The sequence below is a fragment of the Manihot esculenta genome, chromosome 4 (assembly GCF_001659605.2).
Source record: "Manihot esculenta cultivar AM560-2 chromosome 4, M.esculenta_v8, whole genome shotgun sequence".
NCBI lineage: Eukaryota > Viridiplantae > Streptophyta > Magnoliopsida > Malpighiales > Euphorbiaceae > Manihot > Manihot esculenta.
In genome coordinates, this window is record NC_035164.2 from 1,130,687 (window position 1) to 1,149,258 (window position 18,572).

At 33.9% G+C, this 18,572-nt stretch overlaps 1 protein-coding gene across 2 annotated transcripts; it reads left to right on the forward strand.

Moving 5' to 3' along the window:
- The first annotated feature begins 1,878 nt into the window (after positions 1-1,878).
- On the forward strand, positions 1,879-10,014 carry LOC110613317 (protein TIC 100). Of its 2 annotated transcripts, XM_021754375.2 has the most exons (12): positions 1,879-2,627; positions 3,314-3,385; positions 4,352-4,441; positions 4,557-4,730; positions 6,311-6,401; positions 6,986-7,048; positions 7,133-7,199; positions 7,497-7,600; positions 7,681-7,807; positions 8,382-9,115; positions 9,239-9,638; positions 9,756-10,014. In XM_021754375.2, the coding sequence occupies exons 1-11, from the start codon at positions 1,966-1,968 to the stop codon at positions 9,611-9,613; spliced, it is 2,559 nt and encodes an 852-aa protein (XP_021610067.1). In that variant the 5' UTR covers positions 1,879-1,965; the 3' UTR covers positions 9,614-9,638; positions 9,756-10,014. The 2 variants fall into 2 exon arrangements, with proteins under 2 accessions (XP_021610067.1, XP_021610066.1); XM_021754374.2 differs by having other exon boundaries at positions 9,239-10,014.
- Positions 10,015-18,572: the final 8,558 nt, after the last annotated feature.

The window sequence follows — 18,572 nt, forward strand, 5'->3', positions numbered from 1 at the left end:
TTGATTCAAATAATTTTTAAATTTATTTTTTATTTAATTTAAAATATTTAACTTAAATTATTTTGTAGTTTAATACTAATTATTATATACAATTCTGATTTTCTGTATCAATTTTTTATATTTCTAATCATAGAAATAAAAATATTGTAAAATATCATATTATGTATAATTGTTATAAGTAATTATTTTTTACAAGAATAACACATTTCAATGGAGAATGAAACCATTAGTTTTAAATTCCCAAAAAAAAAAATTATGCAATATTAATTTATCATTTTCAGTATTTTTTTCATCCCTTTATAATTTATAAATTCCTTGTCCATTTAAAAAAATGCCAATTCCAATTATCATACAGTACTTTTATTTTATTATATTTTAATTTTTTGTAATTCATTATATTATAAAAATATATAATATTGATGGAAAATAATAATAATTTTTAAAAATATATAAATTTAATTTTTTTAAAAATTAAAATTTATATTATTGTATTGTAAATTTTATTTTTTTTTATCAGAACATCTATATACAATGTTTTCTATATATTTGTACAGTAAAAATTTTATATTAATTAAAAAATAATCATTTTATATAAAAAAAATAAAATCTATTGCAAAAAAATCTAAATATTTACCATTTCTTCGTATTATATCCTAACCTTACAATTTTAAACAATAAAATTAATCATTTTATATTTATCCAAATTTTAATAATTTTTTATTAAATTTGACTAAAAATTTTATAGTCTAAGATTATTTTTAAAAATCTATTAGATAATAAAATTTAAATATTTATTTTAGTTTATATTTATATCCAAAATTTTAAATTTTAAATAATAAAATTAAATATTTTTCAATTTATCACAATTATAATTAAAGTATTAAATTGAATATAAAAAATTATCAAAAAATTACAATATAATCTTTAAAATTTTATTTAATTGATAAAATAATCCTTAACGTATTGTTTTTATTTAACATGATCCTATTTGATTACTCCCATGGTTTACTTTTCCTTTTTATTTTTACACACATATTATAGTTTAATAAAAAATTATAATATAAAATATAAAATATTTTATTTAAAATTATTGATATAAATACATTTTTGTAATCAATAAATAAATTAATACATATATATATTACAAATTTAGTTTTTATATAAATAAGTAAAATAAAAATATTGAATATTTCAAATAACTCATAAAAGATATAGTTTTTTTTTGAAATGAAAAAGATAGAGTTAATATATTTAAATTTTTATAAAAATTATAAAGAATGAGTTACCTACTAAAACATATAATATTTATTTTATTTAATATTATTAATATAAATTATAATTTTTTATATATTAAAAATATATATAATTATAGTAAATATAAATTTTTAATGAAATATTTAATATATAATATTTATATGTGATATTTTATATAGTAAAAAATTTATTTGTAATAAATATTTATTTAATACTATATATAATAAATATAAAATAAATATATTTTTAATATAAATTTAAATTAAAAAATTATATATTTATTAATATAAAATTTAAAAATTATATTATAATTTATTACTAATTTTTTCATATTAAATTTAATATTTTTTATTATAATTATAATAAAATAAAAAATATTTAATTTTATTATTTAAAATTTAAAATTTTAGATATTCAATAGCTATAATAGAATGGTACGTGAATTATAATTTTTTTAATTAAAATTAAATATTAATTTTATTATTTAAAAATTTAAAATTAAAATATAAATATAAAAAGTGATAAAAATATATTTTGTTGTCCATGGTAAAAAAAAAAAAAAAAGAGAGAAAAAAGCTTCAAAATTCAAGTTGCTAGCAGACAAAACCCTCCAAAAAACCCTTTTCAGTTCCTCTGCTCGCTCTATCCTCATTTCATTTGGAATCTCCGCCTTTGCTCCTTATCTTCTCTTTTATCTCCCTTTCTTCAACCATGGCTAACGATGACTCGCCAACCCAACTCACTGATTCACAAAAAAACTTCATGCCTCAGCCAGAACAAGTGCAAGAGAAAGAACAAGGAGGCCCAGATGCTGAAAAGCGCTCCTTGTTATCCCCAGATTCCGATTCTGATTCAGATTCAGATTCAGATTCAGACTATGACTATGATTATGTGCCTGGCCAAGACGCCAATGTCTCCTACACCCGCCCTGGTGAGGAGCCGCCACCGTCGACTAACACACCGGAAATCAATATTGCTCTGTTTTCGGAAGCACTGGACAGCGTGAAACAGAAGCAAGAGGAAGCGGACCGCAAGTATATTAGTCGCGAGGAATTATTTAATTTTCCTAAGGACAATGAGGACTGGAGAGAGGAGGATTTGAAAGAGCTGTGGGCGGATGCTCCATTGGAAATGACGAAGCCCGGGTGGGATCCAGTGTGGGCGGACGAGGAGGACTGGGGAATTATGATGAAGGAGAAGAAGGAAGGGAGAGACCCACCCATTGCTCCGTTCTATCTTCCTTATCGGCCGCCATATCCAGTTATCCCTGATAACAATTTCGATGTCAGAACTCCCAAGGATGTTGTTGAGGAATTGGATAGAATTGAGGAGTTTCTTACTTGGGTTAGCTACATTTTCCCTGATGGGAGCTCGTATGTCGCTTGTTCTTTGTCATGGATTTTGATCTTTTGTTTTGTTCTTAAATTATTGGTTCTTTGTCTATATTTTCATACTTCGTTGCATATTATAAGTGAGTTTTGTCATTCTTAAAACACCCATATGCATATAAGTTTATAGGATTCAGGACTATCCAAGTAGGTTCGAATTTGGATGATATTATAATTCTGATTTTGTGGTTGATAGTTGAGCATCTTTGTTGTGGAGGAACTGAGGTTTATTGATGCCACCTATGTACTCTGTGAGCTTTTTTGAGCTATTGGAGTCATTATCTAGTTGTTCAGTTGGATTCAAATCACTTTTTTATTGTTTTCTGCATCTATCATTGTCTACCAAGTAATTACGGTGTTAGTGGTAAACTCAAGAGGTGAATTGTGATGCCAATAGGACATAATTGGAATTTGAAACGAACATATTGGTTATCTAGATATATGTTTTCCCCCCTTTTTGTTGTTTCACAGTCCTAGCGAGTTTATCCAATGTGCAATTATTTACTTCTATAAGCTGAATCACCAAGGTGATTATTACTGTTTGTTCTGTTTTGAGGAAGAGATGTGTCCATTTTGCTGAGTCTTCCTGTCACTTACTGTCCCTCACTCACGCAAACACCAAGTTTGAAATAAATTCCTTTCTCGTTTCTTTGGATTTTGGTTTCGTCAAGGTATGAAGGCACTGTTTGGGATGACCTGGCTCATGGCAAGGGTGTCTACATTGCAGAACAAGGACTTGTAAAGTATGTATTCTCTCTCTTAAAAGTCATACCAGTTATTTTATATAATACAATTCTAAAGTATAGTGGTCTACCATTGCTAGAAAAATTAATAAATACTCAAAGTTTGGAAGGAAAAAGCATGAGAATTTGTAAAAATGGGAAGCATAGCTGTACAGTGCATGACAATTATGATTCTACTCACATTATGTCGCCCAGAAACTCCAAAAGCTTTTGCGTTGGCGTTCTATATCATTATATCAGTCCACAGTGCATTATAATCAAAATTTGCTCGTTGCTCAGAGCAGTTTGAAAAGTCTTGTCCAGGAGTAATGACGTTTTGTTTAGAAAAACAAGAAACTTTGAAAATCAGAATGAAATAATATGACTCGGGGTAGATTACAAATTTTAGTTTTCACTTATGGTTTTGGACAAGCAATGTTCCACACTTGTTTCCATCCTCACCAGACTTAGGGTCTATCTGGCATTGTTTTTGGAGCTTCTATTGAGAAAAATACTTTCTTATAAATATTATTTAGAAAATATTAAAAAATAATTTAATATTATTTTTTATATAATTTAGTCATAAAAACACCAAAATAACAAAACAGCTTTTTGTAAATTGCTCTTTTCAACAGCATCCAAAATGGTGCTTTTTCAAAAAAGCACTTCTTGACCCCCAAACTCCATTCCAAACACCCTCTTAGCAATGTTTAATGGAATATTGTCTTCAGGAGTTTCTGATATCTTTTGAATCCCTTAGAAGTTAGACTAATGGGTTTCTGCGCTTGGAATAGTGGGAATCACAGTGACAAGAATGTCTTTTAAAAATGCTATTTAGTAATGAAAGTACATGTTTTGTCCAAGGTTCGTCCCCCTTCACACCCACACTATTTTCTCTGTTGTCTTTCAAGTAAATCCGTAGTCATGGAACTCAGCAAATGGGTATTGTATCTTCTACTTGGAATTTATGTTATTTCCTTAATGAAGGTATGAAGGTGAATGGCTTCGGAATAACATGGAAGGCCATGGAGTTTGTGAAGTGGATATACCTGACATTGAACCTTTGCCTGGTTCCAAGTATGTTTTCAATCTCTATCCCTTTATCTCCTTAGTAGTATTCAGCAGTTACATTCCATGTAATCAATTCATATACGGCATTATGAATTAAGTTGCTTGTCATCCATATTCAAAGGCTTGAAGCAAAGATGCGTGCTGAAGGGCATATAATATCTAGAGATTTTATGTCCCCGGAAGACAGAAAATGGCTGGAGATGGATATTGAGGATAGCATTCTTCTGACTCGGGGGCAGTATGAAATACCTTTTTATGAGAATGATGAGTGGATCAGACAATTTGGGGAAAAACCGTAAGTTTCTTTTTGTATCAAGCTTTCTATGCTGTTATCTATTTTTCCATTACATTGCTGTGACTCCCCTTTCTTACACACTATATATCTTATTTAATTCTTCTTGATTTGTTACTTTTGCTGTGTGTTGCAATGCATTTATTTGAACTTGCATCATAGTTGTGAAAGGCAACTCGAGGCGCAAAAAAATAAAAAGTAAAAAATCCATTAAAATTCAAGTAACATAAATCTAAATGCAATAAAATCAAGTACCAAACATCAAATGCAATATAATCTTTACTTGTTTGCTACTTTAACAATCACCTCAAATCACATTATCACAATCCACAATTCACATTCACAATAGACTCTAAATTATTGTTTGCTAACTATATTCACAAATCTCAATTTACTTGATTAATTAACATGATAGTAATATAAACGGATAATTAACATCAAGTTTAAAAAAATCAACAATAACAGCACAATAGCAAGCTGGTAGGCAATGGCAGAGCAGCATGCCAGCAGTATGACAACCATGGGGAGAGAAAGAAAAAGGAAGAAAAAGAGAAAGAATAAAGAAAAGAAGGAGAATGATAAACTAAAAAAAAAAAAGAATTAAACGTTGAGAATGAACTGAAGAGATGAAATCTAGGTATGTTGAAGTCTTGAACGTTGATTTTTTCTTCCTCTTCTTTTTTTTTCCCTATTTTTCCTTCTCTCTCCTGCGGCTGCTGCTAGCTGTTGAAGTTTTTGTTAAAGTCTAGGGCAAATTTTGAAGCCCTTCTATAGAGGGCGCCTGGAAGGGCTCAGGCGCGCCTCGCCTGTGTCTTGCGCCTGGTGCGCCTAAGGGCGCCTCAGGCACAGCGCCCGCCTGCTGCCACCCTAGGTGCTAAGCCTGGCGTCTAGTGTGCTTTGTGCCTGAGGCACGCCTTTCATTACACTAACTTGGATTAGTTCACTCCCAAAGAAAAGTGACCTTTTCTTATGCAATTAGATTCAATTAATCTAAATGAGAATGGGAAATGTGCTATTTAGGTTTGGTGTTGTTTTGCTTCTACTTTTTCCCTCTTATTGAGAAGGTAACTGAATGAAGTGGTTTTCATAACCACTAGACATGACCAAAAAAATGTGTGATGAAACCCCATAGAAGATACTTTGGACATGAAAGAGAGTCCTCCTCTCTCTCAAAAGGCTCAGACTAAATTATCTTTTCATACTGAAGGGAATTTTCTCCAAGTACTGTTGGTATCTTCACCTCAGCCCTTCTCCAAGTTCAATGAAAATTTTGATGATTCTGCATAGGCAGTAAACTAAGCTACGTGCTAAGAGGACACTTGTAACCAAATATTCTTCTATGAGAAAAATTCTCTTAATTGACTTCATATTACCAGTACTGAGTATGGACAAAAATAAGAAATATTATCATAACGTAGAGTCTCAATGTGAGTGATCTTTAAACCCTAAACTTGTATTGCTAGCATGGGCATGAGTAGTAACAAACATTTTTACATTAGAGCTGTGAAAAAAGCCATGAATACTTCAATGTGATGATGGCTTGTTTTATGGGACTACTGATGAATGGTAATAGTGTATGACAGGGAAAAAGGTCGGTACCGATATGCTGGTGAGTGGAAGCATGGAAGGATGCATGGATGTGGAGTCTATGTTGTGAATGAGCGTATGCTATATGTAGGTGACTGAAATATGAGCAACATTTTTAGAACTTGTATAGTTTAATGCACTTTAATTTTGAAAAGATTTAAATGGATGCTTAACGTCAATGTGTTAAAGATACCAGACAATCTGTATGATCCAAGTTCATTTCTCTTCTAGTCTTCTCCAGTCCATGAGATTTTGTTTTTCTCATAACGAAATGATTTCAGACTTCAGACTCCCCAGATTAGATAGAACAATGTATTTTTAGATGTGGATGCTGTGCTGGATCTCTAGCCATAAATTTGACAAGTGGTAAAGGATAGCTAGAGTTTGAATTGTCTAGATGCTTTTGGTTGCTGTGTACTCTACTTCTCTTATTGTCCAATGGGATCTCTAAGGTTTTAAGGGGTGAATTAAGGGGCAATCACTTGATGAATGGTAAATGTCTTGGTGTAAAGGCAAGAGTGTAGGTTTGAACCTTAAGAATAGCCACTTTGTGCATAAACGTCGAAGGTTAAGATTACCTGCAAATTTTCTCATGACACCCACTTTGATGGGGTTAGCTACTCTTAAACATCTTTCTTTTGAGTGACTGATTATATTTGGTATGCATACAGGGTAGATTCTACTTTGGAGAATATGTGGAGGAGGCAACAGACTGTGATGAGAACATTTCAGCGGTATCTTATGATTTTATTTCTTTTAAAATTGAAAAGAAATTTGTATCAGTTAAACAGATTTTTATCTGATGTGTGTTCTTTCAGTTGCATGCAGGAATAGCAGAAGTAGCTGCTGCTAAGGCTCGGATGTTTGTTAACAAACCAGATGGAAGTATGTCTTTTTTATGTCATTGAAATTACTTTCTTAAGATAATATAACTATTGAGTTTCAAAGTACAGTGTCATGTGCCTACTGCAATGCTATTCCCTGACCCTTTAACTTCCAATGATAGTTCAGATTACTGACAAACAATATTTCCAATTTGAAATTATAGTAACAATGTTTATTATCTATGTATTGATTGAAAACAATGTCATGCTATATGCACGGCTTATTTTGTTCCATAGAATTCTAGCTGAACTTATATGACCTATAATTTTTAAATGAATTTCGGTATTTTTGCCACAGTGGTCAGGGAAGACAGGGGTCCGTATAGTGATCCTCAACATCCCTATTTCTACGAGGAAGAAGATGTGTGGATGGCACCAGGTTTCATCAACCAGTTCTATGAAGTAAGTGAAACTTTTCTTTTTCTTCTTTTACTTGTTTCTAAGCATGCATAGTATGAGGAACACATATGCTCAACTGGCAGGTCCCCGATTACTGGAAAAGATATGTGCAAGACGTGGATCAGGAAAGAGAAATGTGGTTAAATTCCTTCTATAAAGCTCCACTGAGATTACCTATGCCTGCTGAGCTTGAGCACTGGTGGTCAAATGGTTCTCTCTCTCTCTCTCTCTCTCTCTCTCTCTCTCATGTGTTTTGACTTATGAGTATATAAGCATCCTTGAAAGAATTTGATTTTGCTTTTGCTTTATGCAACCTCACAAGGCTATTGCCCTTAACTTCATTAAAACTTAAAATTGTTTCCTTTTTAGTCCCCCACTCCTTGCCCGAAAACAAAAAAAAAGGATGAAATTGTTTGTGCAAATCTTTATTCTATTGTCCCTTGACCAATTTCAGCCTACTTGAGGCATTTGGCTTATTTTTATGAGCCCAAAGCACTTCACAGGTTGGGTATGTTATCATTTGACTTACTGATTGCTTTTGTAGTGTTGCTCTTGAAAAGGTCTTACTCCATGCATGTCTGTTACGCCTAGGCATCAGATAGTTGTATTTGCTTCACTGCGTTACAGGGAAGTTAAGGCAGCAAAAGTAGACCTGATTTAAGGCACTTGTTTTAGGCTACTTGATCTTTTTCTTTATTTTTCTTTTGTCTGATTCACTCTTATGCAAACTATCTTTATGCCTGATTCTTTTTTGTCTTCTGTTTTTTCCAATTTGTTTGGGCAGATGAGGAACCTGAATTTGTTATTCTTAGCAAGGAACCAGAACCTGATCCTGAAGACCCATCAAAGCTCATATACACTGAAGATCCTGTAATCTTACACACAAAAACTGGACGAATAATCAATTACATTGAGGATGAAGAACATGGGGTTCGTTTGTTTTGGCAACCTCCTCTAAAAGATGGAGAAGATGTGGATCCTAAAAAGGTGGAGTTCCTACCTCTAGGTTTTGATGATTTTTACGGAGAGGAGACAGTGCAAGAAACTATGTGGCAGCGTCTTCTAAAAGCAGTGGAAAATGCAGTAAAGCCAACGCTTGATAAACTAGAGAAATGGACTAAAGAGAAGAAGAAAGAAAGTGAGGTCAAAATTAAGCTGCTTGAAGAAGAACTTGCACTGGCAGAGGCTGAATTGTCTCTGGAAGAAGCCATTGAGGACATGGATGAGGAGTTGAAGATGCAAGAGAAAGAGGAGGAGGAGGAGAAGGCAGAAATAGATTTGCAGGAGAAAGAGGATGGTTCTGTGTCACCTGATCAAGATCAGAAACCTGTAGCTGCAGAGGAAGAAGAAGCCGAGGAGGAGGAAGATGATGAGGATGATGATGTTACACCATCAAGTTTTGGGTCTGTAGGCCAAGTTGAGAGCTCAACAAAGAATGATCAGCAGGGAAAAAGACCCGGTGAAACTCCTTTCTCTTCATGTTCATTGTCATTTGCTTCTTCTAGCCTTCTTTCAGCTGTAAGTTTTATCCCAAAGAATTTTTTGATAGATTATTTTCTACATGATTGGTATTTCATTGTGGTATTTCTCCCCCTTTATTTTTTATTTGGGTGATACTTGAACCTGTCTGTCGGTTTGCAGGTTCCGTCTGGGATACAACAATCCTTTTTGGCTTGGAGGAACAGATTGCCAGAAAAGCCAACTTCTCCCTTGCATGCAGAGGGCCTTAATGTCCTCCCAGGAGGCGTTAATTCAGTCAGTTTTCCCATAATCATTGGCCAAAAGGGACGCTTGAAAGCTAAAAACCATGGGAATCAAACGTTTCGATCAAGAAAATCCATCGGAAAGATGTCTCAGTTACATTCGTTGTCCCGAATTCTTTCACTTACTTCAGCTTCTCCAAACCCTGAAAAGGGACTAAAGGCTTCCAGAAACCAGAGCCATACTTGGCTGCATGCAGCACCAGAGAGAGATTCAGACAGCATATTGTCATTGCACATCCAAGTATATTCTTAAGAATCACAAGCTGAAACAGCAACGTGTGAGCCTCTTTCCCTATAAATTTGAGCAACTTTCTGATTTTGAAAGAGGCCAATTTTGTAGACAGCCATGTTCATTGTTTTGACAAAATTTTCACATTTTCTTTAACTTGTTTTAGGGCGATGAAAGCAAGTCTGAGCAGAGAAAAGTGCTGCAACTCTCCATCTTTTGTGTATTTTCACTCAATAATACTATAATTGTCTCCTAGATTTTTAAGGTTATGGGTTTAAATTGGAATTTGAGCTCAATCAATGTTCAAACTGGGACTAGAGATCTATCAATGCCAAAAAAGGGAGAGAAAAAAAAGTCCCAGAATTATTTATGGAATGATTCTGTTGTCACAGAATAATGGTCCTGAAAACTTCCTTGGTCTTTTCCATTTTGGCGTGCTGTAGGAGTAAACAAACGTTGTAGGACTTCTTCCCTGTCATGCTTCATAGCTGAACTAGTTAAAAGTTCACTGTTTCTGCGGCAATGTGTATTCGGAAAATTATCATACTCAAATTTAATTATTATTTTCAATATTTAAATTCATTATAAATTTATTTAAAAAATTTATACTAAACTATCTGAATTTATTTCAGGCTAATTATTACTATTTGAATAGTATTTAAATTTATTCAATTTTATATTTTTTATTTAATAATATCTATAAAACTCTATTTTTATTAATAATTTTTATTTTAAAATTTAAATTTTCTACTTTTCTATTTTTTAAATTAGAATATATATATATATATATATATTGGACTTTCTCACTCCAACTTGATGGTTTGGATACGGGGGAATGGGTTGTTGCTCAATTTCATTAAAGAAGTTTAATTTAGTTAATTTTTTATTTTTGTTTAAAATAATTTATAATTTTCAATTTAAACTCAATCCCTAAAACTTAAGAAAATTAAGCTAATTAATTTTTGGATTAAATCAATAAATTTAGAAAAAATAAATAAATTAACTTAAGTTTAAATTAAAAATTTTGAGTGAATTTGATAAAAAGTTAAAAATATAGTAAATTTAATATTCTCAATAAATAAAATGCGAAATTAGACCTTTAATCTTTGGATAAGAGATTGATTTTTGCCTCTAATAGGATATATAATCTATTCAACTAGTAATTGACATATTATTAAAATAATAATAATAATAATAATTTTTATAAAAAATAATAAGATACGTCACAAAACATGAATTTTTAAAATTTTTAATTAATTAAATATATAAATTAATTTATAAATGTATGAAAAAATTTGCTGGGATAATATCCAATTTTGGAGCATAGTTGAGTTGTCAATTGTTGGTGGGACCACTGGGAAAGGTAATGGGTCAATAAGTCACGCTGCAAGTGGATGAATATCCAGCCCAACAGACCCTAATCAAATAAACAACCCAATCGAACCGGACCAACCATTTCAACTTCAATCTAAACCTAATCAAACCGGACCAATCATTTCAACTTCAATTTAAATCTAATCAAATCGAACCAACCTTTTCAACTTGAATTTAGATTTAATTTTCAAACTATTTATTTGATATGATTTATTTTGTAATAAAAATAAATTAAATATTTTTTTATAAAATCATATAAGATTTTAAATTTTTTAAAATTTATGTTTTTTATTTTTTTTAAAAAATCAATTGAATTAAAATTTTAAAAAATACTTGATTCTAAATGAAAAGTAAAGCAATAATGTGGGGGAGAAAGCTCAAAAGAATGATTAACTTTTATAAATGAGTTTCATGTTTAAAATGAAAAAAATTTTATTTTTAATTTTTTAAAAAAATAAATTCTATACTTTTTTTAAACAAATCTACTAATTATATTAATAAAATTTCATCAAAAAATGATATCATTTCAAACAAATAGACAATTATGCATAATAGATTCTCTAGTATTACGACGAACCCATCTAACATAAATATCAGTTCTAGAATCTAACAAATATTTATAATTATTTAAAATCAAACATTTTCATAAGATAATTTGGCAAATATACTCCTCAAGTGACTGTCTAAACTCCTTGTATAAAATAATTTGATAAAAATATTCCTTTTTCTTTCTCATCTCTCGAGTATAAGTCATTAAAGTCTCCCGAACAAAATCACAGAAGATAACTTTTATGAGATAAAACTCTAATAAAATTTCAAAACCGACGTCGTTGTTACAATTCCGAAAACCCATAATAACTAATAAACCCCTATTGAACATTACATTCCGAAACAACCGAATCAATAAATTTTGAAAAAAAGTCAACCACAGAAACAAGCACATGACTCTTCCACAATGACGATCGAAATATCTCTTCAACTCTTAATAGGGATAACAATTTCTTTTTCATCGATAGTCAATTGACGTAGATGTCTTTCATGAAAAAGGAGAAAGAAGAAGTTAGGTTTAAGGAAGAGAAAAAAACGAGAATATCGAATCGCAAAACAATCATAGAAGAAAACTTGGGTCGAAAAAGAAGTAAAAAAACAAAATCAATGTTAAAAGGAATAAAATTCAAATTATTTTGAATTGGGACCAAAGTGATAGAATGCAGAGTATCTTAATAATTGGGAAGACAATATAAAGCATAGGCATGTGAAGTGATTGAGACTCAAATTTTGGTCTCTTTGAAACAGTCCTTTTCAAGTGGCAGATTAATTCTTAGCTACACGATAGTGAATAGAATAGTTGTTTAACTGCATAAATGTTATGAGAGTTGTTTTAGTGAAATCTCAAATTTAAATTTTGATTAAATCTATTTATATTAAATTTTTATTATTTTTAAAATTAAATATATTAATTAATTGATTATAATTAAATATGACTTAATATAATTTTTATATGTAAAATTAATTTATATTTAAAAAAATAAAATATTTCATTTGGCATGTTAACTGAATTTCCACATTTTAATTTTAGAAATTAATTAAAATTATATCTAAATATAAATATTGAGCCAATTTATTTAAAATTTAATAATTTAAATTAAAATACAATAAATTTTTTCCGGTGAATTGGCCAAACACGCAATGACTTTTTTTTTTACCGGTCAATTGAAAACAACCTTTTATTTGTTTATTTCTTTTTTTTTTTTTGAAATTTGATCGTAAATCGGTTGCTTAGCTCCTCAATTGGCAGAACAATGATTATTTACACAAAGAGTGAGTAGTTGCTGACTGCATAAATATTAAATAATTAGAGTAAATTTTTAAAACTATGAGATTTTAAGTTTAAATTTCAGTCCAAACTATTAAAAAAATAATATTCAATAATTTCTATTTTTATTTAAATATTTTCATTAATAAGAAATCAATTTTAGATAAAAAATATTAAATTTATAAATATGATTAATTATTTTAATAATATTTCAATTTCAAATTAAATAAATATAATCAATTTAAAATTTATTTATTTATTTAAATCAATAAAAATAATTTATTTAAAAAGATTATAATTACTTATTGAAAATAGTCTTTAAATGGTCATGCTTATTTCATTTATTAATATTAAATGATCTAAAAATTTATAAAAATATACAAAAAAAATAAAAATTATTGTTATTTTGAAAATTTTAAAGTGACAAATGATATAAAATAAATTATTTAAAATGATAGTTAGTGTTGGATGGAGGCGGTACAACCATATTGGAGATTTTCAAGTTGTGAAATTAAGTGTAATGTTTCAATGAACATAAATGATTCAAGGAATCCAAACTACCTAAAAGTTCCCAAAAAGCATTAAAAGTCAAGAAGAATAGAGACAAGGTGGTGCCACTTGGCCATCCTTGTAATGTAGCTAAGTACTCTATTACACGTCAATCTTATGCAGAATTAAAAGAAAAAAAAATAATCATAATTAAAATCAAATTCAGTCAATTTTTTAATTTGAAAAATTATGAATATAATTAATCAAAATAAAACATTAGATGATTTAGAAATGCTTATACTTGGCAGCTTATAGTTGAAGCCCTAGAAACCCACAATTCTTGTCTAACTATTATTAGTTTCCAAATTCCATGATTGTGGCTAAAGAGACATACATAACTGTTGAATATTCCAATAGTATACACCAAGGAGGCTGCATTCTTTAAGGCATGTGACCAATCCAACATATGCTGTTCTTATCCACTTCTATTGGTACCTTAAAATCCACATGTGTGGTCATGATTAGAGCATGTCTTGTTCTGATTTTAAGCCTAGATCATCTGAATTCAGACATAAGCCTATTCTTCTTTCATTTTCCATTTTGCTTTTCTTTTTTTATTTCGTTTTTTATTAACTTCAATTATTATTTAAAAAAAAAACAATTAAAGAATGTTCAAGAACGAGAGAGAGAAAACATACTGGTTTTATTTCAGAGATAAAGAAAATGTTGTTACACACATGTTCTGGAAGCTTGTAGCTTTCTTATAAATCAAATAACAGCTCGTGCACGACATGTGCAAGAGACTCAACACATCTGTCCTAAAACGACACAGTCTAAACAATATACATATGTAAACTGAAAAACATCAGAAACGATGTAGTTTTGACACCCCCTCCTCAAGTTGAAGCTGGTAAAGGCAAAAGGTTCAACTTGTGAGTGAGATTAACATGACGACATGCTGGCAAGGCCTTTGTGAAGATGTCTGCCAACTGTTCTTCAGTGGGGAGATAGTGAGGCAGTATGAATCCCTGCTGAAGCTGATCTCTGACGAGGTGGCAGTCTATTTCGATGTGTTTGGTGCGTTCGTGAAATACCGGATTTGCAGCTATATGCATGGCCGCCTTGCTGTCACAGTGCAGTGGGATTGGCAATGGGACTGTAACCTGCAAATCCTGCAAAATATAGCTAATCCAGATGTAATACCCGGCTAGACTCCGGTAACGGAATCCCTACCGTCCGGTGGGACCTTGGATGTCGGAAACCTCTAGAAGGGTAAAACTATGATTTTATGAAATGTTTTCATGTATTTCATGTTTTTAAGTAAGACATTAAATGAGTTTTTGCATGAAAAATCTTTGAGAGGAAAAACCCAGGTTCGGCCGCCGATGTAACGACCCGGAAATCCGACCCGTTACCGGCGCTAGGATCCAGATCGGCTTAAGGCCGCCGGGACCCGTAGCAAGCCTACATACCTCCTGTAAACCTGTGGAATCCCGTACATAACAACATATACATGATCTGTAAAAAATTTTCTTTTCCCTTATCCAAGCAAAACCTGTGCATGCACAAAATCATACATAAACCCCACACTGGAATCCTCATCAAATACTCCAATGGGGTATCATCATCATACATAACAGCTTGGATAATCATGGTCATTAACATCATTACTCATTAAACACTCTGTACATAATGGGGATTCACACACCTCTAGGTCAAGCACTACTATAATCCTCAATACATCATCAAATCAGTCATTACATTACAAGGTCATACATACTCATTACATCATGTTCATGTCCACTACTATCTATTACAACATACATGATTTGACTTCACTCTAGCCGACTTCTTGTTCTATCCTGTACCTGCAACTTTGGGGATAAAGGGAGAGGGGTGAGCTACTAGAGCCCAGTGAGCAGAAACTAAAAACATTTGTTTTAATTCCTCCATTTTTAGGTATATTATTATTCATTTTATTATTATTTAACTTTTTCTTTCTTTTTCTCATTCATGCTTTCATGTATGCGCCATAACACAAACATTTCACAACAAGGATGAACTTGTCACCATTTAGCCCCTATCTTTCTTACTTATACATGCCGGGGGCGTAGAGCCGTAGCAGGCACACCCGGACTTTCATAATCAGTCATAGTGCCAGGGGCGTAGAGCCGTAGCAGGCACACCTGGACTCACATAGGCTATCATGACATACAAGGGCTAATGGATCATTCAACATTCATCCACATCAACAATAAAGTATGCAATGCAACATATTCGTGAATTCTAATGCAAACAACCTAATATTGCATGGCATAATGATGCATGGGCAATGCTTTATGATTCATTCATTTATTCATTTACTTCAAAGCTTAAGGGGTTGTTCCACTCACCTGGTAACTGAAGCTTAAACAATGAACTCTGAACGACTATCTCACAACCGGGGGTCTCGGTTCCTCGGGTCCGAACCTACACAGGTGGACTCAAATGAGGCACCAAACATACATGAACATGACTCTAAAATACTCTCCAAAAACCCCCTAAAACATCCTGAAAACATCACATGAAACATGCAAGAAATGGCTGAACAGGGCACTTTCGGCGGCACCTTCGGCGGCCGAAAGTCCTGGACAGAGACGAAACTCAGGTAGGTTCGGCGGCACCTTCGGCGGCCGAAAGTGCCAGACAGAGACGAAAGTCTCTTTTCGGGGGCAACTTCGGCAGCCGAAAGGCCTGCCTCCCCAGCCATGTTCGGCGGCCGAAAGTACCTTCGGCTGCCGAACCTGGTTTCTGCCAAAGGGCAGAAACTTGGCTCCCTTAGCACATTTCGCCTCCAAACCTTCCAAACATGCATATAGTTCAACCAAAGCATGCATACAAGTTCCTAGGGGCCTCAAACATGCATATACCCCATCTACAACACTTCAATCACACACAATCAAGCTACATTGTTCAAAAAGTCATCAAAAACCCATAGGTTTAACATATACCCTAACATGCATTCTACCCTTTAAAACTTCATAAAACTTGTTTAAATCATACATTGAGCTTAAGATCGGCTCTTACCTCTTGAAGATCGAGGGTTGAGGAGATCTAAACTTGGAGATGGGAGAAGTTCCAACTTTTGGTCTCCAAGCTCCAAAACTCGTTCTAAGCTCAAAGATCTTCAAAACCAAAGTTATAAACTTGTAAAGATCATGGAAAAAGGAAGGAAAAACTCAAGATTGGGGAAGGATGGCGGAATGCTCACCTTGGCCGAAATGGGGAGAAAAAGCTCGCCCATTTTCGGCTAAGGGACCCTTTTATAGTGGCTGGCCAGACCACGTTCGGGGGCCGAATGTGCCTCCGCATCCATGCAAATGTTCGGCGGCCGAACATGAGGTTCGGCGGCCGAACCTTGACTTCCCTCACTCATGCTTTCGGGGGCCTAACGTGCCTCCAAAACGCATGCATGTTCGGCGGCCGAACTTGACTTTCGGCGGCCGAACCTGGGTTTTCCTCCAAAGACTTTTCATGTAAAAACTCATTAAATTTCTTACTTAAAAACATGAAATACATGAAAACATTTCATAAAATCATAGTTTTACCCTTCTAGAGGTTTCCGACATCCGAATTCCCACCGGACGGTAGGGATTCCGATACCGGAGTCTAGCCGGGTATTACATTCTTCCCCCCTTAAGAACATTCGTCCCCGAATGTTCCTCAACTAACATACAAAGCATGGCATCAATCATAGCATACAACATGGCATACAATATCTCATACATACAACACATAGAACAACTAACACTCACCTCAAAACAGATGGGGGTATTGCTGGAGCATGGACTCCCGTGTCTCCCAGGTGCATTCTTCAATATTGTGGTGGTTCCAAAGGACCTTCACCATCGGGATTTCCTTGTTCCTCAGCTTTCTGATCTGAGTGTCTAGGATCCGCACTGGCTGTTCTACATAGGTGAGATCCTCATGGATCTCCACATCAGGCTCACTAAGAACCTTGCTCGGATCTGACACGTACTTCCGTAACAGAGAAACATGGAAAACCGGATGGATTCTCTCCATCGAAGCAGGCAAGTCTAGCTTGTACGACACATTACCGACCCTCTGAAGCACCTCGAAAGGGCCGATGTACCGTGGAGCTAACTTACCCTTCTTCCCGAACCGAACCACTCCTTTCATAGGAGACACCTTGAGCAAAACCAAATCCCCCTCCTGAAACTCTAGCTATCTTCTACGGATATCTGCATAACTCTTCTGCCGACTAGCAGCAGTCTTGATCCTCTCTCTGATTATGGGTACCACCCTACTGGTAAGCTCTACTAACTCCGGACCCGCAAGAGTCCTCTCTCCTACTTCCTCCCAGCAGATAGGTGATCTGCACTTCCTCCCATACAAAGCTTCATATGGAGCCATCCCTATGCTAGCATGATAGCTGTTATTGTAGGCAAACTCCACCAAAGGTAAATGCTGCCTCTAAGAACCGCCAAAATCTAGCACACACATTCTGAGCATATCCTCTATTGTCTGGATGGTCCTCTCTGACTGTCCGTCTGTCTGTGGGTGGAAGGCAGTACTGAAGTCTAATCTGGCACCCATAGCGTTCTGCAGACTCCGCCAAAACCTGGAGGTGAACTGGGGCCCTCTATCTGACACTATAGATACCGGGACCCCATGCAGTCTGACAATCTCATCTACGTACACCTGCGCCAACTTGTCCACAGAGTAACCACTCCTGACAGGGATGAAGTGGGCAGATTTGGTGAGTCTGTCCACAATCACCCATATGGAGTCCAATCTGTTGGACGTCACCGGTAACCCCACTACGAAGTCCATAGCTATATTCTCCCATTTCCACTTTGGAATCGGTAGTGGATTCAACATTCCAGCCGGCTTCTGATGTTCTAGTTTCACCCTCTGACACACATCGCAGGATGACACGAACAGTGCCACATCCTTCTTCATAGCTGGCCACCAATACACTCTCTTCAGATCCTGATACATCTTGGTGGCTCCAGGGTGAACACTATACCTGGTATTATGGGCTTCCCCCATAATATCTCCCTTCAGACCAATGTCATCTGGCACACATAATCTGTTCCCGTAGCGGAGGATCCCCTTATCATCAAACTTGAACTCATTACTCTGGCCTGACTGAACCGTTCTGGCTATCCTGACCAACTCTGGGTCCTCATGCTGTTTCTGAGCTACCTGCTCCAGAAACACGGGTGTCACTCTCATCTGAGCCACTAAGGCACCTGTGCCAGACAACTCCAACTGTAATCCCTCACTCATAAGTCTGTGGAA

Bases quoted from the DNA above. Each gene is read 5' to 3' on its own strand.
- LOC110613317 (XM_021754374.2), top strand. From the start codon at position 1,966: ATGGCTAACGATGACTCGCCAACCCAACTCACTGATTCACAAAAAAAC. The intron at 6,402-6,985 runs GTAGGTGACTGA...GTATGCATACAG, and splicing joins TGAATGAGCGTATGCTATAT to GGTAGATTCTACTTTGGAGA. The intron at 7,601-7,680 runs GTAAGTGAAACT...CTCAACTGGCAG, and splicing joins TCATCAACCAGTTCTATGAA to GTCCCCGATTACTGGAAAAG.